The following is a 24,981-nucleotide window of genomic DNA, read 5'->3' on the forward strand; positions in this document are numbered from 1 at the left end:
GTTATACTACATCAAACATGAAATTATAGGTGATTTGGTACAACACATAGCTGATGGCGTCCATGTAAGGTAGGTGTTACGCTTAGTACTGTTTAGACTCATAGTAATAACTCAATCCATGAAAATAGGAAAAGGTATAATTGTTTTATATTGGTAATAATTTTTTACAATTGTTTTATGTACTACCCCGATGGGAGCCTGCTTTTTAACTTGTGCATGTACTTGCTTGTGGCTATGCTAGCTGCTTGGCAAGAAACATTTACATTTTCACTCGAACATTTAAAATAAATACCGTTGTACTAAAATTCATTGGATTTTTCATGGAAAATGTCATTTTCACCAAAATTTAGACATTAGTTTATACATGAAAAAGACACATCAAAAGAAAAAGCAACGAGTCATTTTTTCACAGTATTATTCTATCCAATTAAATTAGCCTGTTTTCACTTATTACTAGTAATGTCGGAATTCGTATTGATACAATTCCAACTTATTGTCGATTATTTAGGCGCAATTGTGAGCAAAAGTGAGTATTAAAGAAAATTAATGCATGTCAACTTAAACAATAGGTCTTTTTGATGTCGTGACCTTTATTGGATTCTGCAATGTCGCTAATTTGAACATGAAGCACCGAAGCGGTGGACATCTCTTAAATGGCGGTCGCCCAAAGTTCATTGTTCTCTAATGCCGGGTACTGATTATTACTGATTCTTCTATTATTATTTTGATGCATACTGTGCTGATAAACATGCACGCTACTAACATAGTATCCTACGCAACGGTTAATTTGTGTTGAGATATTTTAAGAGTATTTTTTTTTAATATTAAGTAACGGAACACCTCCTACTACTAATCAATTTTGTAATTACTGCACTGGGAAATAAGCCAGGTTTTATCTTCGGTTCTTTTAAGAATTTAGCATTTAAGTAGTGTATAGATCGTAGAATCAATTTGTCGTTGCTAAGTTGTATTTATTGTACGTCGTTTTAGTAAAGGTACCCAATCAGTATTTTTATAGGTCATTATTGTGTAAGAATATACTTAATAATTGCTAAATACCTATTTCAATTATATCTACTCTTTTTACTTAATTCGCTAATGTACCTATCTGCATAACAAGTTTACATTTTATTGTATATACGTTTATCTAGAAATTATGTAAAAGTGCGTTGCTGCAAAAGACGTCTATTATTTATTGGTAAACATTTAAAAAGATCAAATCCCAAAATGATTACTTCTAAAGGGTGAGAAGTTAGCACGCTCATGTGGTTATTATTCATAAGCGTATAGCTTTTCCCCTTTGGCGTCAATCAAATCGCCGTGGGAGATACATACCATACATAAATATCTATTTAAGTTAAAAATTAATAAATATAAACCGTATATTGTTTAACCAAGGCAGAAAGAAAGAATCTTTTTGTTATTAAATTTTTATTGTATTCATTACAGGTGCTTACGCATCTATAAAATATGATTTTGTAGTAATTGTGTTTATGGCCTTGAATGTAATATGCCTTCAAAAATTAATTTAGAACGCCGTATTAATTTGATACGTGCATTTTTTCATCGTCGAGAAAAATGTAGGTAATGGTTTTCCTTTAGATAAATTTGTGTCAGCTATGTTGATTAAAATTAATACTGATATTTCACAATTATTGTATTTTATAAACAATGAAACATGACTTTTTTACCTATATGGGTTGTACCTAGATAATGTAATTCTGAAGTAAAATTGCGAAATAAGTGTACATATCTCGCGTAAAATTTTTAATTATTCCCTCGTTGCTTTCTCCTGCATAAATTATATGTACAAGTAGCTACTTGTAACATATTTGCTTTTAATTATATTGTGTTAAACAGCGACTATACTGTTCAAATTTTTCATATAATTGGTAGGTAGGTGGGTAGGTTACCTTATGTTCGTTATAAATAGTCATATGTACATAGGTTCTTCTGTTTTCATTTTGATTAATTTTCGTTAATAACAATTAAGACGTGGCAAATTAATATACATAAATATCGCACATGTTCGTTATAATCCACCTATTGTCAATAAGAGTATTTTGCATAATGTGTATACGAAATAAAAAAATCTATCGTAAATGATTGTAAAATATTTATTTTCAGCAATGATTTAGTTAGAGATGAGGAATAACTGCAGCCTGGCGCTATGTGCCGCCTAAAGCTATGGACTCATACGACCTATTCGGGGAGGATGGAGCTGGTATGTTGGAAGGCCTGCCTGAATTGGGCTCAGGAGACCATTTCGAGCCGACGGTGACCGCTTCACGTGATGCTAACTCTTCATTTCCACAGCAACAGCAACAACCTTTGTATTCGACGCACCAAGAAAACCCCTTACAAAAGTTGGCTTCTTTCGGAGCGTCCGATTTCAGTCATATGGATCCCAACGTACAAAACATGTACCCCCAAGGCTATGGTACGGATCGGCCAATGGGACCGCCCGGTGGTACGTATCCTCATCAACGACAAATACCCAGGCCTCCTGTACCTCAGGCAGGGTCGACGCAATACCCATACCAACCCGATAATATGTATTCGATGCCCGATCATCAATTAGGTATGGGAGACTCTGCCGCTATGCAAACAGGCTGGGGACAACATTCGGGATATCCGGCAATGCATCGTTACAGTCAAATGGGCGGATACCGACAACAGACAATGGGTTACGGCCATCAACAAGATCAAAAACAGCAATTTCCCGCAACTCAGCATCCTATGATGCAACAACCTCATCAAAGTGGATATCCAATGCAACAGAGACATACGCCTCATTATCCAACCCAGGCGTCAACATACCCGGGCACGGCGACCCAAGGTTATGGAGGATACATGCATCAGCGCATGCCTCACCATCATCAGTATTCTCAAACACATCATCAATTGGATATGGGAACTTCGCAGTCACAGCAATACACTCATATGGGACATGGTCAGGCTCTAGGAACTCACACGACCTCTCATACAGCGCCTACACCTGGACACATTCCACCAACACATCCGGCAAACCAAGTTCACGCTCCTACAAATCAACAGTCTACTGCTCAAAACCATATGACTCATCCGACTAGCATGGGTTATGGTCAGACGCCTCACCAACCGATGCAACCTACTCTTCAGAGATCTATGGAAGCACCTCAAACAAACCAACAACAATATGCGCCAAAACATGCGACAGGGAATTTGGGAAATGCAAGTCCCCAGTATCGGGCACCTTTTCCACAACTTTCTCCCCAGTTATCATCACCGAGACCGCAGATGTCACCCAGACCACCGGCTCCACAAATGTCACCTAGACCGGTAATGTCACCGGCTAAGCCCAATTTGTCTCCCCATCCACAAATGCAACAACAAACATTAAGTCCCAGACCTCCGGCAACTATAACTCCCATATCAACCACTGCCTCGCCAACTCCAATGCCGCCATATTCGCAACAAAGCACCCTGCAGGCATTGGAATTAATGGTTATGCCAAACGTTAGTTCAAATAGTACCGAATACCCACCTTATCAGTCAAGAAGTTCAATAGGATTACCTTCGGGTAGTCATCCCTCTTCGGCAAACATGCGAAACCCTATGACAGACCAATGGACGCCACACCAACAACGAACGCCGCACATACCCAATATGAGTAGTGGATTAAACCTAATGGATGCCATTCCTACAAGTCAAGGGCTCCCCCCTACCCAAAACTTACCGCATTCAAATACTCTTCCGACGTCGTTGCAACAGAATACTCAAAATTTAGGAGTAGGATTTGGTGGTGAGGAACCAAGGACTGAAAATATTCCAAAGCATACATCAGTATCCGACAGTAGTATACCAATTGCTACAACACCGGCTGCGTCTACCAAAAATGAACTTGCTGCTCAATCGCCAGCTTCTTCAAACGGCTTAGATAAACCAAGCAGCACAACAAATAATATGGAAATGAACGCACCTTCGGTTTCACAATCGTCGTCTCATCCTTCGACACCAGTACCGTCTTCAACAACGGATGACAATATTCCTTTAAATCAAGAAACTAGTCTTCCTCCTAATACTGAATCAATAAAATCGATGGAGGATAATAGTAACAGTAACAGTAGTAACCTTGTACAGGCAACTCATCACAGTAGTACAACGAATAGCTTTACAGACTTCTCAAGTGTCTCCAGTATAACTAGCTACACAAATCAAAAATCACACCATGTGAAAACAAATATGGACGATCTTATGCCCTCTTATAATCAGGATTGTCCAATCTCCAAAGATTCAACAACTCCCAAATTGCAAAATTCACCTGCACCACAATCTCAATCTCACTTAACATCAATTTCATCTCCTCAAAGTCAAAGTTCTTTAAATGTTCCTACTTCATCTCCATATGGTTCTCTTCATAGTACTGCAACTTCACAGAACTTAAACATGATGTCCCATGGTCTATCAAGTAACCAAATTGACCCAGGACATACTAATCAGTACTCTGTTGGTCATTTTACCCAATCATCAAACACCATTTCGTCTAATTCGATGTCACCAGGCATACAAAACTTACATCCTGGATTGCAACAAATGCAAAACCAGCAAATACCTCATAGTTTATCATCAACCCCTACCAGTATTTCTTCTTCGCAGTCTATAACATCTATTGATCAAATGATTTCAAAAAGTCAATCAAATTTGGTAAACAATGCAGCAACTCCAGGGCACCAACAATTAACTTCAACGTCTCAAAATTCTGTGACACCTCCAATTCAGACACCACAAAGTATTAACAACCAAAGTCAGATTTCAAGCGGGCAGATTCAACCTAGTCAGCCACAGCAATCAACTGAACAGCAATTAAATCAATCTAGCCATGCATCTCTCACTCAAGTATCTTCTGGCCAATTGCCCCATACTCAGATGGCACCAAATCAAATTCCGTCTGGCCAGACACAACCAACACAGCAAATTCAACCTCCTCAACCATCAACCGGTCAAGTTCCACCCGATCAGTCACAATCGGGACAAATAATAGCAGGACAACTCCCACCAGTCCCGGGGCCAATAGCACAAACGAATCAGACACCAGTTACCGGTCCAATTCATTCAAATCAAAATTCGTCTTTACAAACCGCTAACATAAGTCATCATCCTAATTTAACCAGTATGGCACACGCACAAACGCCTACTATGTATGATCAAAACAGTAGCATGATAGGACCGAACGGCCTTCCTTTAAGTACATCTAGGGGATTGACGTCGGGAATGCCTCCTCATGTAATGCCTTTAAATCATGCTGGATTACCGATGGGATTAAGTAATTCTCCAAATGTGGTTTCAAGTATGGGACCTGGGCACACTATACTGCCTAATCAAGATATGGGTTATCAACCACCCATAAGTCATCATCAAGAAAGAGCTGCCTTACAACAACAGTTGCAAGAACTTTATTGCATGCCTCCAGCATCTGAGAATCAAGACAAAATAGCACATTTGCAAGAAAGACTGTCTATTTTGGCTCAACATGAGGCAACCGATCAATGTAACGGTGGTCCACAGTGTGTTTTACAAAGTCCTTTATTTACATCACCCATGATTGACAGTCCTCAAGTAACAAGTACCACTGGCAGAGGTCGAAGTAAGGGCACTCCAAGAACTAAGAAACCTAGGCAGAAGAAATCAGATAAAGAAGTTCCACCCGTCCAAACAATTCCAAGGTCCGGAACACCTCCAATTAATAATATGGTAATGCATCAGCCTCCTCAGACTCCATTGCCTGTTTCTGAGGATTGTGTAACTGCTGGAGCAGGCCTTACCATTTCCAACAACGAAATTAATGATTTGGGTGCTGATCCAATTACTGACGAAAACGATTTTGAGTCACAAAAGAAAATAAAAGGAACTAAAAAACGAGAACCAAAAAAAACGAAAGAACCTAAAGAGCCGAAAAAGCCGAAAGAACCAAAAACTCCAAAAGAAAAAAAGAAGAAGGAACCTAAAGAGCCGAAAGATTCAAAAACAAAACGGAAGTATATTCGAAAGAAAAAATCAGATGATGATACTGGTTCTGCCACTGAAGAGTCATTCAATAAATCGTTAGATAGTGGTGGCGAAGAAAATTTGCCAATGCCAAGTGACGTATTCGAGCCATCGGAACCTAACAAAAGTGCAGAAGAAAAGAAGGAGTCAGTAGAAGTCGGCGATAATTTACCAGAATCCACGGAGGACACCGAATGTATGCAAGCAGACTCGTCTCAAACTCTAACCGAAAACGCTTTAGACGAGAACGTAGAATCAGAATCTAAGAAAGACGAATACAATTTCGAAGATCAATCAAGTTCCAACGAGGCAGAGATAGAAAAATTCAAAAGAATTCCAAAACGCAGTCGTCCTACAGTCAAAAAAGTTGTATCTTCAAAGGCTCGCAGTTCAAGGAATAGTAATAGAAGTCGCAAGCGGAAAGGACAAATGCAATTGATGGATTCCGATGGGGAGGAAGACTTAGCAGCGACTCCACCACCGTCTCCTCCAGACGATCCTGAAAGTGCAACTCATAAAAGACGATCGGCTCGTAATACCCAACGCAAGAAATATATCGATGATGTTATGTTACGATTTTCTGACGATGAATCGCCTGCAACTTCTAAAAGTAAAAAGTCATCTATTACGACGCCGCCGGCTCCTAATTCTCAACCTTCGACCCCGATTATGCCAAAAGATAGTGATAAGGAAACCGAAACACCCTCTGCTGAAACAGCCAATAAACCCAATTTTGTTTACGTTAACACAACCGATGAAGATGCCATGGTTGTACAGTACGTTCTTGCTTCAAGAATGGCGAAAAGAGAAAAGAAAATTAGTGAACTCAACAAGGAAGAAGTACAAGACAAAAAAGATGACGAAGTCAAAGAAGAAGACCAACCTGAATCTATCGAAAAAGAAGATAAAAAAGAAGAGGAGGACGAGGATAATAAAGAAAAAGAAGAAAATGTTGAGCAAACGGAAAAAACAGAAAATATCGAAACGGATAATATTAAAAACGAAACAGTAGTCCAAGAAATTGTTACTATGGACGTTGAAGAATATTACGTTAAGTATCGAAATTTTTCTTATTTACACTGTGAATGGAGAACTGAGGAAGAACTTTATAAAGGAGATAAACGAATTTCGAATAAAATAAAACGATTTAAGCAGAAACAACAACAACAAATGAACATTTTTGAAAGCTTGGACGAAGAACCGTTCAATCCTGATTATATGGAAGTAGATAGAGTTTTGGATGTTGCAGAGCATACTGATCCGAATACACAAGAAAAAATAAAGCATTATTTGGTCAAATGGCGTGCCCTACAATATGAAGATAGTACATGGGAATTAGAAGAAGATGTGGATCCTCTTAAAATTCAACAATTTGAGAAACATAGGGCTCTTCCTCCAAAAGAAAAGTGGAAACCGAAGAAAAGACCTCACCCTGATTCGTGGGTAAAAATGGAAAAATCTCCTGTTTACAAAGGTGAAAACGTACTACGAGAATATCAACTGGAAGGACTTAACTGGCTTTTATTTTCGTGGTACAATGGAAGAAATTGTATATTAGCTGACGAAATGGGATTGGGAAAAACAATTCAGAGTTTAACATTTATACATGCAGTGCATGAACATGGAATAAGAGGACCTTTTCTTATTATAGCGCCACTTTCGACGATACCAAATTGGCAAAGGGAAATAGAGTCATGGACAGACATGAATGTAGTTGTCTACCATGGCTCTTCTGCCAGTAGAAATATGATTCAAGAGTATGAAATGTTCTACAAAAGTGAGAAAGGTCAAATTATTAAAGACCTGACAAAATTTAATATTTTAATTACCACATTTGAAATTATAGTGACAGACTTTGCAGAATTGAAAGGTTTCAATTGGCGTTTGTGCATTATTGACGAAGCCCACAGATTAAAAAACCGAAACTGTAAATTACTAGAAGGTCTTCGACAATTGACTTTAGAACACAGGGTTCTGTTGTCTGGTACACCATTACAAAATAATGTTAACGAACTATTTTCTTTATTAAATTTCCTCGAACCTGCTCAGTTTCCAAGCAACGATGCCTTTTTACAAGAATTCGGTCAACTAAAAACTGAACAAGAAGTTAGTAAACTTCAGTGTGTTTTAAAACCGATGATGTTGAGAAGATTAAAAGAAGATGTTGAGAAATCACTTGCGCCAAAAGAAGAAACTGTTGTTGAAGTAGAGTTAACGAACATTCAGAAGAAATATTACAGAGGTATTCTTGAAAGAAATTTTTCATTTCTTCAAAAGGGGACAACACACGCTAACATACCAAATCTTATGAATACAATGATGGAACTTCGAAAATGTTGTATACATCCCTATCTATTGAACGGAGCCGAAGATCAGATCCAATATGATTTTAAAGTACAACATGGAGAAGACCCAGACGCATACTACAAAGCTTTGATAAACTCAAGCGGTAAAATGGTTTTAATAGATAAACTTTTGCCAAAATTGAAAGCAAACGGACATCGTGTTTTGATATTCAGTCAAATGGTACGTTGTCTTGACATTTTAGAAGATTATCTCATGTATAAAAAGTACTCATTTGAACGAATAGACGGCAGAATCAGGGGCAATCTTCGACAAGCAGCAATCGATAGATTTTCTCGGCCGGATTCTGACAGATTTGTTTTCTTACTTTGTACTAAAGCAGGAGGATTGGGTATAAATTTGACCGCAGCTGACACTGTAATAATATACGACAGCGACTGGAATCCCCAAAATGACTTACAAGCTCAAGCGAGATGTCATCGAATTGGCCAACAAAAAATGGTTAAAATTTACAGACTACTGTGTCGTAACACCTACGAACGTGAAATGTTCGATAAAGCTTCTTTGAAACTAGGTTTAGATAAGGCTATTTTACAAAGCATGAACACATCTCAAGGAGGCAAAGATTCAAGTAATAGACAATTATCGAAGAAAGAAATTGAAGATTTGTTAAAGAAAGGCGCTTACGGCGCTTTGTTAGATGAGGAGAACGATGGGGATAAGTTCTGTGAAGAAGACATTGACATGATTTTGGCAAGACGTACTCAAGTTATCACGATGGAATCAGAAAAAGGTTCGACATTTTCCAAGGCCAGTTTTGCTTCCAGTGCAAACCGATCCGATATAAATATAGACGATCCCGACTTTTGGAATAAGTGGGCGAAAAAGGCAGAAATAGACACAACCGAAAAAGATGAAACAGAGGAATTGGTGCTTTCGGAGCCACGAAGACGAACCCAAATTAAACGTTATGGACATGAAGATAACGCTATAGACATGTCTGAACTTGAATCTTCATCTGATTCAGACGCTGACGGCGAAGGCATGTCTCTAGGACTAAGAGGGCGCAGAAATAAGAAATTAAAGAAGAAAGTACGGATTGATGATTATATACCAAGAGAAGGCGAACGGGGAGAAATTGTATATGGAAGCTGGGCTCGACGTGAGTGCTTTGTGGTTGAGAGAGGGTTACTAACATTTGGATGGGGAAGATGGAAAGAAATTCTAGATCATTCCCAGTTAAGGAAAGGGTGGAAAGAATCAGATATTGAAGACTGCGCCAGAGTGATTGTAAGCATTTTCACTCACCACAAACGGTCTTTAATGTTAACATTATATCTTATTTTAGCTCTTGTACTGCTTACGTTTTTACCGTGGAGATGAGAAAATCAGAAGTTTCATTTGGGATCTAATCACTCCATCTGAAAACGGAGAAGAATTAAAAATAACCAGAAATCATCACGGTTTAAAGGATCCCGTTCCTCGTGGCATACGAAATAAAAATAAGAAAAAGAAGGAAAACAGACATGCTGCACTAACTGATCCTAATCATTGGAGCAAAAGTGAAAAATACGATGGGGACATTTTCTTGGAAAATAATTACAAAAAGCATCTTGGACGTCATGCTAACAAGTAAGTCCTAAACAATGCTGCATGTAGTTATAAGTTACTTATTACATTTAATTTTTAACTTTTTCGCCCCTATCATTTAGTATAATTGCTATTCTTTTTTTAATGATGACTATCATGCTAATTTAGAGAATGCTATAGGCGTTCAGTGAAAATCAGGCGTGTCTGAAATATCTCTATGAAGCGTTATATCGGGCTTCTTATGTAAACTTTAAGAACGATATAAAAAGAATTTTTAAATTCTTTTCAGGGTTCTTCTTCGTGTAAGGATGTTATACTACATCAAACATGAAATTATAGGTGATTTGGTACAACACATAGCTGATGGCGTCCATGTAAGGTAGGTGTTACGCTTAGTACTGTTTAGACTCATAGTAATAACTCAATCCATGAAAATAGGAAAAGGTATAATTGTTTTATATTGGTAATAATTTTTTACAATTGTTTTATGTACTACCCCGATGGGAGCCTGCTTTTTAACTTGTGCATGTACTTGCTTGTGGCTATGCTAGCTGCTTGGCAAGAAACATTTACATTTTCACTCGAACATTTAAAATAAATACCGTTGTACTAAAATTCATTGGATTTTTCATGGAAAATGTCATTTTCACCAAAATTTAGACATTAGTTTATACATGAAAAAGACACATCAAAAGAAAAAGCAACGAGTCATTTTTTCACAACGTTAGTACGAAAGAATCACTTACACATATACCCTGTCTGCTTTTTAACCTTCATTTATTTTATCATTAATTAATAACACTAATTGTTGACTAATTTGGTTCCCAATTCCCTGGTAAAAACGGTACGGCACTTGGTACCAAAATTTCCGTTTCAATTCTATTATTTTCGATTAACAGAAATAAAAAGGAAAGACTTGATTAAATATCACAGCTAAGTAAATGACAGGAAAAAAATAATAAAACTGGATTAGTAATGAGAGTGTGTTAGTTGCGTGTTGTTTACCTGGCTGTTGAGAGAAAGAAAACGATACAAAAGTCGGAAGTACATGCGTAAATAATCCCAGAATATGATAAAATCAAAATTGACAATTGGCAACGTGTGGTTTCACAGTGCCCTGCCGATAAACCCTCCTGTTACGGAGCAATTGCCTTGCGAATGGTGGGACGCAGAGTGTGACAAGTCGCTGCTAGTGGGCACATGGAAACACGGCTATGAAAACTATACCGAGATGCGTGCTGATCCCACCCTATGTTTCCTGTCCCGTTGTGGTCCGCCCTCTGCTCGAGAACTCCAGCTGGCTTCTAACATGCAACCCCCCACGCCTGCACTGTAAGTAGTCTAGGCTCCCTTACCTTCTTCGGGTGCTGCTACCACTACTGCTAGTACTACAACGGCGACTGCAGTGGCACCTTGTAATCATTTGCCGCGTCTATCTGTTATTTCTGGCGTCGTTGTTTGGGGGAAAGAACTATAAGAATAATTGTCTGGTTGGATAAAGTGGATATGGACACTTACAACACCATCTCCCCTCACATCATTTCATTTCATTGACAGTATTTCGATTAGTATTTCTTTGCTTTGCAGCTTAAATTTTGCATGAAACACAATTTTTGACATACGTTCTCTTTATACCTGTTAAGTGTGGTCCCCATTTGTATCACAATTCTAATTTATATTTATACAACTGAGAGAGACTATTAGTGTATTGTGTTTTGTAAATTCAACAATAATTTTAATGGTTTAATTAAATGTAATAAATTAAACTCATATTTACTTGTAAATAACTGCTATTTAAGAAGTTTGTTAAAATACCATAAATTTCTTAGATCTTTAGGGACAAGTAGGTGGTGCACTTCATGAACAGCGCGGCTAATAAGGGCATGTGAGGCTTGTGGTTATGGCCTGTATGTCCATTTCTTTGTAATATTTTACTGTAACATAAGATGTTTTCCCCTATTTTATTTTTTTACTCTCAAAAACTCTCAGTGGTGTTTTTGGTAAAACTTAAAATTTGAAGAAAAGTAATTTTTACCTATATGTAAAATAAGAAACAAAGTAGTTTTAGGTTTGTAATAGTGTCCATTTCTTTATTACATGAGATCTAATATTTAGAAATAGTAATGGTCAGGTTAGTCCTCTAAAAATCTCATTAAAAAGGTGTAAGGTGTTTAAGTAAATAATTGTAATGAGTAAGAAGGAATGTTCATAAAATTCATTGATGCTGTAGTAATGAAGATGACCTCGATGATGACGATGCTGCTGAAGAATCGAGCATTAAATCGATAAAAAATAGAGATGTTTCGGAGGTAAATTCAGAGGGTGCAGAACCATCTCCAGGTCCATCCGCTTCGTCAGAAACCGTACCATCGGAACCAACAGATGAAAAGAACTTTGAGGATGGCGATGATAAACTAATGTGGCCGGGAGTCACTGACTTAAACACTCGCTTAAGACGAGTCATTACTTCTTACCAAAGAAATTATCGGAAGGAAGAACAACAAAAAATGACCACTAAACCCAAGGTAATGTAGATTGTTGATTATTGTCATTGAAATAAGTATATGTGGTACAGTTCGCCAAGGCAAACTTAGTATCTAAGTTGCTAATATTAATGAATTTCTGTTTCCCTCTCTCATTTAGTATAATTTCATGCAGCCTGCTAATTTGGAAAATGCGCTTTCGTCGCCTTTAGCAGCCTTGGCACAAGTATCTCAGCAACTAGAACACAGAGATTCCCCATCTCTTACCATGCCAGGCTGGGATCTACAACAGCTGGCCCTCTATTTGCTGGTAAAATCTCATTATATTAATTTAACTTACAAATGAAAAAAGTTATTCAAAACTTGTTGGTGATTCGTGGGTGCAATGGTTTAAGTTTCATAGATCTTGTATATGAACAAATCAAATGAAAAATATGAACGTATTTATTTAAAAGCATTTTTGAATGTTGCATATTAAAAAATTTTAAGTTTGATATTTGAATTATCATTTTAAATTTGAAAGTGTGTATGTGTCTTTAATTTAAATTACATTTTTTTTTCTGTTTAATTAAGAATTGGTAATTTATTATTTTTATAATTGTTTCACTTACATTTGCATTGTAGAAAATGGAACGTCAAGGAAAACAGTTGGAACAAGTATCCCGTGATAAAGAACGGCAAACCATTTCGAAACGCTGGACGAAAAGAGAAGAAGCCGATTTCTTTCGCGTTGTTTCTTCTTACGGAGTCAATTACTACCGCAAAAAGAAAGCCTACGACTGGACAAAGTTCAAACAACTTTCGAAACTAGAAAAGAAATCAGACGATGAGCTGACAGAATACTACAAAAGTTTTGTTGTTATGTGCAAGAAACAAACAGGCGCAAAAGTGGATGAAGAAACATATGATACAACCATAGAACATATTAACGAAGAAAAGGCCAGGAGAACACTGGAACGTTTAGAGTTGCTTTCGAGGATAAGGGAGGAGGTTGTCACGCACCCAAAGTTGGACGAAAGATTGAAAGTTTGCCAAACATCCGCAGACATGCCGGAATGGTGGGTGCCTGGTAAACACGACAAAGACCTGCTTCTGGGTGTTGCCAAACATGGCCTTGGAAGAACAGACTATTACATTCTTAACGACCCAGAGCTATCTTTTCAAGAGATCTTACGCAAAAAAGTTGGAAATTGTGTGGAATCTTCTGAAAATAAAGACGCTATTAAACTGGAAAGTCACGAAGACATTTTAAAATTTGACAAAAACGAAATCCTTGTAAAACTGGAAAAGGGAGAAGGCACACTTAAGATAGAAAAGGTAAATGTGAAAAAGGATCTACCTGAGGACAAAGAAAAGAAAAAGGAGGAAAACAAAATAGAATTGAAATTAGTTAAGAACGAATCAATTGAAGGCGAAAAGGATTCAGAAGAAAAGGAAGAGAAACCCAAAGAAGAAAAGGAATCTAAAGAAAATGAAGAAAAGCATTCAGAAGGGGAAGAAAGTGTATCAGATGCTCCAAAAAAAACTGAAACCGAAGAACAAACTAAAAAGGATAATAAAGTTGATGTTACAACTGCCGGTGACCATGAAAAACCACCGGCTAAACAAGATCAATTTGAGAAAGTTTCGAAAAAAGAGGAAACCGATGCCGATCTATGTGCAAAACAAGCCGCCGAACTAAAGGCTATGTTTCCCGATCTAGAAGTGATTCAACCTCTCTCGAGGCTATCACAAATCGATACATTTGTTTTGCAAGATAAGCAAGGCACAGGGGCTTTGGATTTCAGCGAGACAACGGTAGCACAACTTTTTAACAATGCAGTCAAATGGCCAAGAGAATACGCATTACAAGTCCGTCTTCAACATATTATCTATGCAATCGAAACAAAAGAATGGCCGGCTTCAAAGACATTTTCTGCATACGCCAACGGTATTGGACCGGAATTCGACGTTCCTATACATGAAGTACCGAACGAACCGCCGCCAAAACGTGAAACGTCCACGCCAATGTCTTCAGTTGGCGATTCGGAAATAATCACTATTACTACTGACAGCCTGAACCGTAATAATGCAAATAGTAAAAAACGAAAGCGTCATATTGCAATCGATGTTGAAACTGAACGAGCGAAATTGCATGCGTTACTTAACAGCAGTCATGGAAATTTGGCATCAGTGAAAACAACAACGGGAAATGCAGCGTCTTCTACCTGGGCTGACAATGACGATTCGGAAGATTCGCGCAGATCTACGCCCATTTCGCAGCATTTGCAACCTCCTCCTGCTCACCAGCAAACAACCCGTGTACTAAGTATGCCCTACGACCTTAAATACCACACACCAAAAACAATCGGACAAACATCAGTTATACCGGGGACAAGTAGTACACTCACTCCAATTGATCTTAGCTCAGGGTAAGTAGATTTCAGTTGATTCAGTTTTAGATAAAATAATACATACACTCACTTACACAGAGATGACTATAGATTGGTCGTTTAGTATCTTATACAGGATACCAAAATGTTCAATTTAAAGGCTTTTCTAGTGAGTTATTCCTCAACTTTGTGTACCTACATGGAAATAGATAAATTAAATCTGTTTTTTGTAAAAAAAAAACAGAAAGTTAACATCTTTAAATAACACTAATACACTACCTCAGAAATATTAAAGAATTCAGATGTAGAGAGTAATTTTGGTTTTCATTTATAGAATGCCGAAAACAAATTTATTAGAAGTACAAAAGACATCTAACTCTACTAGCCAAGATATTCAAAATGAAGTCCAGGACTTCTCATTGAAAAAGAACGTAAATCCTTCTACCAGTTTAACAGCCCCAACTTTAAAAAGCAGTGGAAATAAATTAGATGATACTCTTTTCAAACTTATGAAACGAAAAAATTGCGTAAGTTTGCTATCAATTTATTACCATTAAATAATATTTTAAATCGATAAAAGTATAAGGATTCCATAATTGAAGTACACTAAACGCTATTTTTTTTTAATTTAGCCGATTGAAGAACCAGTTGTGGGTAAAGAGAAAAAACGTCGTAAATTGGATGAAATTGTACTAGGTTTATCGGCAGCCAAAGAACAATCATTATTTCCTGAAACATCAAAGAAACCATCAATTTCTCCTAGTGTAACAGTTACACCAACATCTGCACCACTTTCGACGTCACATGCGCCACCAGTTTCGCAACAAAAACCGTTTTCCATTACAGTGACTTCATTACCATCTCCCGCAGCTCAAAGAAATACGGGCACCCCCAATCTTAAATCGCCTCTGTCTACCTCCCTTTCAAGTACTCTTACTAAAGATAGCTTCCAAAGCTTTTTAGCCCAAGCAGAGCAGCAAAATTTCTTACTCAAGAAACATCAACAACAACAGCAAAAAAGTTACGAAGCAATGATAACGGATATGAACAAAGTGGCGGATTTCAGTTCTAAAATTAACTCTTATTCACACGAAGCGAAAGTAAATAAATGGCTGGCGGAACAGAACGTAGCTGCTGCAGTAGCTGAACAACCCTTCGTAGCTGATTATCTGTCTGCACCAAGAAGGCGAAGACCGCGCGTCGACCCGTCTCTTCTCGATTGGAAGAAACTTACCGGTGATGAAAACGTCTCTGTTATTCATCGAGTGACCGGCAAGAAATTGACAGGGCCCAAAGCTCCGACCCTAAAAAGATTGGGACAATGGTTAATGGAAAACCCAATGTATGACATAGATCCGAAATGGTCTGAACTAGTTAAAGAACGCGGTAATCTTAGTCACGACTTGCAAAAACGTTTACCGGCACAGCAGAAAAAGTCTGCGCCTGGGAGACCGCCGATGCTTTCTAGTCCTTCGGGCAGTAACACAAATCTGCAATCGTCTATGTCATCTGCGTTACAATTTCCTTCTTTGGCTGGTCTTAATCCAAATCTTCTTTCTGGGCTTTCGGGTCTAGGCCAATTCGACCCAAAAAATCCACTTTTCGATCCGAAAAACAATCCTCTTTTCGACCCCAAAAACAATCCGCTGTTTGACCCAAAGAACAGTTCTCTTTTTGATCCCAAGAATAGTCCTCTGTTTGATCCAAAGAACAGTCCACTTTTTGATCCGAAAAATCCACTGTTCGATCCGAAAAATAACCCACTATTTGATCCGAAAAACACTCTATTAATGCCGTTTGCAGCGGGAATGCCAAATGTAAATGCTCTGAATTCAATGGCCGGACTCGGCAACTTGGGTAATATGAACTTGTTCGCAAACTTAGCGGGTCTCGGTCTTCCAAATTTAGCCGGACTCGATCCCGTAACTTTAGCTGCCACTGATCCAACAAAAGTGAAGTCGTCAAGTGGAAGTTCATCAGAGAAAAACAAGATGCAAAAACCTATGGAAGCGCACGGTGGTGGTGGTGGGAATTCATCTTCGAATAAACCATCAGCGTCTTCTGGAGGCGGTGGGGGAGCAGGAGGAGGTGGGGGGTCGTTACCCACTTCCTCGCCCTTCCCATTCTTTTTCCCGAATCCAAGTCTGCTGTACACTCCACTTGGTTTAGGTGGTTTGAACCCTTTCGCATTGCAGCCTGGTATGACTGCTGCATACGACACCTTGGCACAACAGTGCGGACTATTAAACGGCAGTTTAGGATCTACGGCAGCATCACCAAGTTCTCATGGTAAATCTAAACAACCACCGTCGTCGACGTCAGCTGGCAGCTCTTCCAAGGGCCCATCGGTTACTTCTACAGCGACGATATCGTCCAGTCACAGCACTGCAAAGTCGCCGAGGCCACGAAGTGACACACAGTTACACAACCTTCTCTTGCCGCCCGACACGCAACTGCTTGAAAGTATCTCAAAGGTAACGGAAATTTTTTTATGTAACTTTTAAGACAGAGAAATAGGTACTTAATACTATATTGTTTTTTTGTAATTTTTAAACTAAAATTGGGTTTCTACTTATTTACATTGACTATAATTTGGCCCTAAAGAAGTCAAAAAGACATAAAAGGAAAATGATGAAGCTTACTGTGGTATAACGTGAATTAAATGATTTAAAAAGTCAAGGGAAAATTTGAGTGCAGTTTTTTATTTGTATTACTCAAGTGATTTCTTGTACAAGAAAAAACAAGTTCTTAATATTGTTTTATTTTTAAAGGTGGCCGGAAACTTGGACGCGTCCATAAAACAACAAATGAAACTTGATAGGAGAGACGAAAAACAAAAGGCTTTCGACAACCAACAAAAAACATTAGAACACTTACGAGGCATGTTGCCAACAGATTTTATGATGGCACCCGATAAGTTAAAAGGAATGAAAGATATACCCACTTTTGCCGATTTCAGTAAATTCCTTGAAGTTAGCCAACATTTGAGTGGAGGCCCATCCATGGCAGCGGCCGTGGTGCCCTCTAAGAAGTCGCGAGAACAGGAAATGAAGGAAGCTCTTGAAAAATTGAGTAAAAACAATTCGGAATTACTGGCTAGAACTGTACCTGATGAACAACAAAGGCTCATGCCTTCTAGCTCAAACAAGAGACAAAGAGAATCCGTTCCAAAAGAAGTAAGTTAATTGTTTATGTACTGATGATTATTTTATTGTTTTAATAATCATTTCAAAATTATTACCACACACTTATTTAGATTGTATAGAATGCATTCAGATTGTCTTAATTTTTGCTTTTACTGTTTGTGTTAATAATGTGTAATTAAAGTTAGTGATTTTTTACTCATTTTTTCAACGTAAAGAATAGGTAGTTAAAAAGATCGTGTTGCAAGATGCCAATATGTGGAGTACACGTTTTTGATACAATTTTTACTGTCGGTTCTCTTATTCTTTAAAGCTTTACAGAATACTTTATAATTGAAATATATTTATTTGTAAAAAAACAATATAATTTATTAGATATATATATATATATANTTCTATATATATATATATATATATATATTGCATTAAAAATACTTGTTTCTTTTATAGGTACCTGAGAATCTTAGTTACAGCAAAGAAGATGACCTCAATCCATCGAAACGACTTAAGGAATCACGGGACAGAGAAACTCCTAATCTTCCCACCATGGTCGCTGTGTCATCTGCTTCTTCAACGCTTTTACCGCCGACAACAATGGCAACCGCAGTGGATATAGAAACCCTATTACCACCCTCTACCGTCGTAAAATGTTCACCGGGGAGTTCCCCTGTAAAGGACGACAACAAACAATCAGAAAATGCCATCCCTCAAAATTTAGAGGACAGTCAACAACAGCTGCAGCAGTCAGCCGATACGAAACTATCTGAGAGTGAAAATACGGAGACCGCTGCACTTCCTCCTCCATCGTCATCCTCACAATCGCCACCCTTGTCTCAAATTGATGGAACTATTTCTAAGACGTCGGAAGATAAGGAACAGTCTTCAGAAACGCAACAACGAAGTAATGAGACCGGTGCCAACGAGGCTACCGAAACGCCAGCTAAAGGTAAAAAAAGGACGAGGGGTAAACGTAGATCAGGCGAGATAATCTTAGATCCGGAAGGTGTTATCGAACGAAAGAATTTAAGGTCGAGTGCGAGTAGGTCAGCGGCAATAGCTGCAGCCAGAGCAGCCTCTGCAGAACAGAAACAGTTGGAAGCAGCGGCGGAGAATGCGCAAAAGAACCAGGAGCAAAACGATGCATCGTAATCATAAAAGTGCTTGGTGTCTGTCAGTTTGTGTGTGCGTGTGTATTATAATCCAGTAGATGTTAGTGAAACTGCTCTTTATTTTGTCTTTTTAAAAGGAAAGTCAAATGGTAATTAATTTGTGGGTATTTGGTGAACTCTGTGATACATTAAATTGACACTGATCTATAGAGAAATTTTGTGCGATGTCGGACGCTCTCGTGCGAAGGTCTGGGACGACACCCATTTTTAGGAATTAGTATTGCTTTATTATTATTATCATTAAAAACATTGACGAACTGAATTTATCATTACGCTTGACAGATGTATTTCCAAATATTAATAATGAACATCATGTAGTTAGAATCATCGTGTAATCAAATTGCAAATCGAAACAGTTAACATTTTTTGTTTTTTTACATTTTATTTATTGTGCACATTTTTTTCTATTAGCGTGAATGCTTAATTTTATTTTAAGAACCGTGACCTTTAGTATTTTATTTTTACGTAATGTGTACACATCTTTCAACAATTATTTATACATTTAGTTGCTTTTTTGTATATATACTTTGTTCAGTGCTGCGATATAACAATTGTATTTTTTCTCTTGTAATTGTAATGCCATTACCGCTGATACAATTTTTGGTTAAATTCTGCTATTTTATATTTTTTTGTACATATATATATGGCGACAAACAATGCGGTGAAGAGGGTGAAAATTCAATTGTGAAAAATGTAAATAAGTATACAATCATTGTTTTGTTTTTCTTTTTAGTGTCTGCAGCTTATTGAAAAAAGTTGCTGCAGTTGGAGAAAAAAGCAAATGTTAATTTATTTTAAGATTATTTTGCGTGTCCACCATTACGTATTTATTGTTTCGAATCTGCATTTATGTCCTGGTTTCCGCTGCCAGTTTCATTTTTAGATCTGTTGTATGAAGTAAAACGACACGTATACATACACGTATTGTAATAGCATGGTAGCTCTCTCATTTTATTGTTATAATGTTCATATACATAGATAAATAAACCGTGAAGCTATTTCATTACTTTCTTCCCTAAACAGATAAGAAAATGGAAATCGGTCAAATATGTTAATGAAGATGCACAATATTTAAGAGTTCTGTTGTAGTGACTTGTGACCAGAACCGTCGTTACGATTTATTTGAAATAGAAAATACAGCATGCTGGGACAACAACACCCTTTCTGTGGTATTGAGGTAAAAATATGTATTTAAAATAAACTAAAATAATATTTGTCAGTAAACTATTGCCAATCATGTTTCAGATGTAAGGTGCTGCTCATCGTCTGGACAGACAGAACACATCGCAGTTATAAAGGTGACTTAACCTATTGGTGTTAGAGTCAATTAGAAACCGTAAGAAATTGATTGAGTTATTTGTTTAAAACGTTTTCATAACTTGCAAGTAGTATTTTTTCGAGGATTCCGAATAATTTTTAACGGTGAAAATTTACAGGCGTATTTTTGTCTTGTTTATTTTAATTAACATTCAAAAACTGTACACCCCTAAATTCTACATACGTTTTTAAGTTTTGTTAATCTTTTATAAGTTAAAAAAGCACATTAACTGAAAAATTAAGTTAAGAATGCCTAGGACCACTAAATGCTTACTCATTACTACATATTTTTCAATTTTTAACTTATTAACGGAGTTGAAAGTATCAAAATCTAACAAAATAATTGCCGGTTAACACATGCAACGTCTTCATGAATAAAACTTAGTTATAAATGATTTTAATTACTTTAAATTAATGTTTTTGAGGGTATTATTCATTTTTACACAGCTTGCAGTGCAGTCCTGTACGGTGGGTTGTCTACATGAAAGGCGGTCATTTTGGAATTTAAAAGTATGTTTGGATATAAACATTATTTAGTATCTATTTGGAATGTGTGCGTCTGAGTATAGTGCAAAAAAAGATAAAACATGTGTTCACACTTGTTTATACGTTTATATGTTAAAAGATGTGAACAAAAAACGTTCGTTTTATTTGAGAAAGTTGTACGTTTTACCATAAATTGAGTAAGCATGTGGACTTCGATTATTCAAACAGATTTTAAGACGCCCCACTATATTAAAAAAGATAGTACTCAATAACATATATAAAAATCATGGAGATGACACCGTACATGTCAGTATTACTATATTATTTTAAAAAAATATTCTGTGAAAGAAACCAAAAATTTATAAAAATACTCGATATATGTTACTTCAGAATTCAAGATTTTATCTTTTGAATTTTAAATAATTTGCGCCAAAATTATATATCGCGCCTGCAGCGCTCTCTCCCATCAGCTTCGCTAACGTTCGGATAATCTCGTTACCAGTTCCACCCTTTGTGTATCTATTATCTATGGGTATCAATTATCTATGAGTTCCACTAAGGTGATTATTCAGATAAAATAATTTGTTTTAAAACTAGTTATCGTGATAATTAATAATAGTGGATATATTTAAACTGTGTGTTTCTCAAGCGGCTATTATATCATCAGTAACGTCGATGTGACAAAATAAAGTAATACATAGGTACTTATTATATTTGTTAATTTCGCCGATAAATGTTTTTATTTTTGTGGGCATCAGTTGTGATTTTTTATCTAAATTTTTGATAAATAAAACTTTGAGAAAGTGTTATACAACAAGCAAAATATGTACTGTAGTAGCTCCTAAAATTACAGTTTCATCTGTGGTATGTATTTTTATTAGGTGGGCAGTAAGGACATTAACCCCCCGGTTTTGACAATCTAGGAAATGCATAAAAACTTGTTTTGGTGCCGCTGTTGTTGTATCATGTTAGGTATTTTTAAATCTACATAAATAATAATGCATAGAAAAATGTGTTTTTATAATATTATATGAATTTATAAAAGAAATGCAAGAACATAAAATTAATTAAAAACAACATATTAAAGGTAACATAAACTACGCTTTACTCTTCTTAGAAAACATTTCCCTTTTGCCCGAAAAGCTCCGTTTGTTAGTTTTTTTTTTCAAAATCGATCTTAGAAACATGTCACAGTGTTATTGTGTGAGGCATGTTTCTGCAACAATTAAAATGAATCGAATACTCTAAAAAATAATATCGTATCAAAATAAATATGACGAGTTCTGTTACAATTATACTCAATCAGATCGGGAATTGTAGGCAACACACACTACACCTGTGTACCTGGTAAAAAAAATAAATGTGCTAAAGAATGTGCTTTTCACCATATTCATTTTTTACGACTTTAATTGATTTTCACGGTTTTCATTTATTTTTTAGGGTATTTTTTTGGATACAAAAATGGTAAATGTATGTGAAATGTTAAAAATTTGAATAACTTTTTGAATTGTGGAATAGCAAAAACAAAATTTTTTTAGTATTCTCTTTGTAGAATAATTTCGTTAAGCAATTAATACTTGATAACGGTGAACAAAAACATTTAAATGTTTCGGGAATAGAGTTTATTAATTCATTTGTATTTCACAATTCCGAAAATGTTCTCAACTTTCGAATTTCAAATAATTCGCGCCAGAGTACATCTTGCACCTACACCGCTCCCTTTCGCCAAGTTCACTAACGTTCGAATAATCTCGTTACCAGTTGCATTTTCGTGGTTTTGAATTTACATACAATAATTTCTCGTTTTATCTAATTATCGTGATAATTTCTTATAGTGGATGTATTTAAATTTTATCAGAGTATATTTTAAACTGGCATCATGCAATAACCAACGATTATTTAATAAAAGAAAGTAATACATGTTGACTATAATATGTATTACTATCTTTTTCGAGTTTAACAGAGTCGTTGATGACGTACTTCCTTCTTGTTCACTTTATCACTTTTCACTGGTGTACTGCATTTTCTACCGTTCGTAGATGTTATGTGCATTTTTGATAAAAAAAATTGGAAAGAGTAATGGTACATACAAAATTTGTATCACAATAGGTTCTGGAATTACGATTTTATCCGTGGTATGTATTTTTATTATTCAGATATCGCATTATTTTTACGATTCTCATTAATTAAATTGTTAAGTAAATGGACGGTGTAAGCGTTTCTCCGCCATGTTTGATAAACTAGCAAAAACCTGAAAACTTGTTAATGCATATCTATCGAGTTTATGAATAAAAAGTTACTCGTTCAGTATAAATAAAATTGATTTGTCGATTGATTTTGTAAAATAATTCAGTTGTATGTAACAAAATGAATGTTTTCGTTCATTAAAATTTTTCTTGACCTATAAAATTATCTTTTACTTTCATTTGTTCTTTCTACAGATGTACTTTGGAATAGACTGTTTCCAGCCTTTACCAATGCCAAATACTGTTTCGTCCAGCTGTTCAACCTACACACAGACGATGCATTTCTTTTTGTCTTTGTTTCCAAGAGGTAAGATGAAAATAAATTTCATTTTTATTAAATTTTACATGTTGAAATCAATATCAATAGATACTTCTGGCAATTGAAACTTCTTCAAAGATTGTATGTGGAATTTTTGGGTTTTGATACTTTATTTTGTTGTTAAATTGCAGATTTATCTTTGGGAAATGTTCTAAGAATCATTTGTAAGGCTTTTATTAAAAATAAAGTTTTGATTAACAAGAGCAGGAACAAATGTTAACTTCTGCTGTGATGTTCTTTTGTTTTAGAAAATACATATGATAATTTTTTTTTTTGTTTTTATTTTACTTATTTAATAGTAGGTAATAATTTTTTTGTCTATTTCTGCAGATTGACTTTGAATGAGAAGGAGAAAGACAACACTGAAGTTGATTTGGATGTTATGCAGCAACCAGTATCTACAATGGTATTGTGGTTTTTTCTGGACTTTGTATTCTGTTGTTGTCCTCATCTTGCAGCATTATGCAGTTAAGTTTGGGCCGATGAAAGAGAACAACGGGAAATTTTTTTTAAAAGCACTAAACGTGTTACCATTCTTCCTGGGCTTGGCTTGCCCTTCACACTTGTAAAACTTTGGAACATTGCATTCTACAGTTAATTAAGGTGAGAATACATGACATAATTAATATTAATGCTCTTTATTAATCTGTCATGGTGTTTATTTTAACAATTATCTATTATCAATAAAATAAATTGACGTTATCGTGCATCTATAATTATTTTACATTTATCTGCGTTGTGATGTAAAGTGCGTTAATCGTCATTTTATAATTCAGTAATTTTACTTGCTTTTTGATGCAAGTTTTGTTGTATTTTATATGTTATTTATATGAAAGTGTAATTTTCTTGTAGGCGTTTAATGCCTTCTGTAATGAATAGTGTAATTAATGTGTTTTTTTGCCAATTTCTGCAGATTGATCAAGTAAGAAAATTAAAGTTCATGTTGGTTGCATCTAAATAACCAATTTCTACATTGGAGGCATAATGCAGTTAATTTTGGGCTGATGAGATAGAACTGGAAATTTATTTGGAAACCAAACATGTCATTGTTCGTTCATTTGACTTGCTCTTCACACTTGTAAAACTCTGGAACGTTGCATTCTTCATTTATTTAAGGTGAGAATATATGATGTGATTGGTATTAATGTTCTTTATTAATTTGTTTTGGTGTTTATTTTAATATCTACTGTTCTTAGCACAAATTGAGGTTATCGTACATCTATGGTAATTCATTCAGCAGTTATCTATTGTCCTTAGTAAATTGACATTGTTCATTTTTGTTCATAAAATAAATTGAGATTGTGAATCTATGATTGTTTCACATTTATCTATGCTATGATGTAAATTGACAGTTGTTGCCATCTTATAATTCTGTCATTTTATTTGCGTTTTGATGCATATTTTGTTGTATTTCGTATCTTATTTATGTGACAGTGTAATTAATTAGTACTTTCTTTTAGGTGTTTAATGCCTTCCGTAATTATTTGTTTAATTAATATGTTTTTTTGCCGATTTCTGCAGATTG

The 24,981-nt window shown here is 36.1% G+C and overlaps 1 protein-coding gene and 1 long non-coding RNA gene across 7 annotated transcripts; both read left to right on the plus strand.

The window, feature by feature from the left end:
- The first annotated feature begins 436 nt into the window (after positions 1–436).
- LOC108745018 (chromodomain-helicase-DNA-binding protein 7) lies at positions 437–19,521 on the plus strand. 4 transcript variants are annotated; one of them, XM_025977213.1, is made up of 13 exons: positions 437–526; positions 2,128–2,470; positions 2,582–9,621; positions 9,680–9,963; positions 10,211–10,300; positions 11,035–11,253; positions 12,152–12,446; positions 12,565–12,714; positions 13,029–14,815; positions 15,111–15,303; positions 15,409–17,250; positions 17,548–17,952; positions 18,370–19,521. In XM_025977213.1, the coding sequence occupies exons 2-13, from the start codon at positions 2,188–2,190 to the stop codon at positions 19,066–19,068; spliced, it is 13,287 nt and encodes a 4,428-aa protein (XP_025832998.1). In that variant the 5' UTR covers positions 437–526; positions 2,128–2,187; the 3' UTR covers positions 19,069–19,521. The 4 variants fall into 4 exon arrangements, with proteins under 4 accessions (XP_025832998.1, XP_018336530.1, XP_025832997.1 ...); XM_018481028.1 differs by having other exon boundaries at positions 2,128–9,621; XM_025977212.1 differs by having other exon boundaries at positions 2,128–9,621; positions 12,580–12,714.
- Positions 19,522–21,265: 1,744 nt separating this feature from the next.
- On the plus strand, positions 21,266–24,933 carry LOC112905224. Of its 3 annotated transcripts, none has more exons than XR_003231634.1 (4): positions 21,266–21,592; positions 23,333–23,444; positions 23,787–24,059; positions 24,370–24,933. It is a non-coding gene; the product is annotated as an uncharacterized LOC112905224 (long non-coding RNA). The 3 variants fall into 3 exon arrangements; XR_003231635.1 differs by having other exon boundaries at positions 21,266–21,581; XR_003231633.1 differs by lacking the exon at positions 21,266–21,592 and adding an exon at positions 22,470–23,026.
- Positions 24,934–24,981: the final 48 nt, after the last annotated feature.

Source organism: Agrilus planipennis, unplaced genomic scaffold (assembly GCF_000699045.2).
Source record: "Agrilus planipennis isolate EAB-ADULT unplaced genomic scaffold, Apla_2.0 scaffold39, whole genome shotgun sequence".
NCBI classification, from domain to species: domain Eukaryota; kingdom Metazoa; phylum Arthropoda; class Insecta; order Coleoptera; family Buprestidae; genus Agrilus; species Agrilus planipennis.

Excerpts from the sequence above, each read along its gene's own strand:
- LOC108745018 (XM_018481028.1), top strand. The coding sequence starts at position 2,188 with ATGGACTCATACGACCTATTCGGGGAGGATGGAGCTGGTATGTTGGAA. Across the intron at positions 9,964-10,210 it reads CTTGGACGTCATGCTAACAA|GGTTCTTCTTCGTGTAAGGA; the intron begins GTAAGTCCTAAA and ends AATTCTTTTCAG. Across the intron at positions 17,953-18,369 it reads GAGAATCCGTTCCAAAAGAA|GTACCTGAGAATCTTAGTTA; the intron begins GTAAGTTAATTG and ends TTTCTTTTATAG.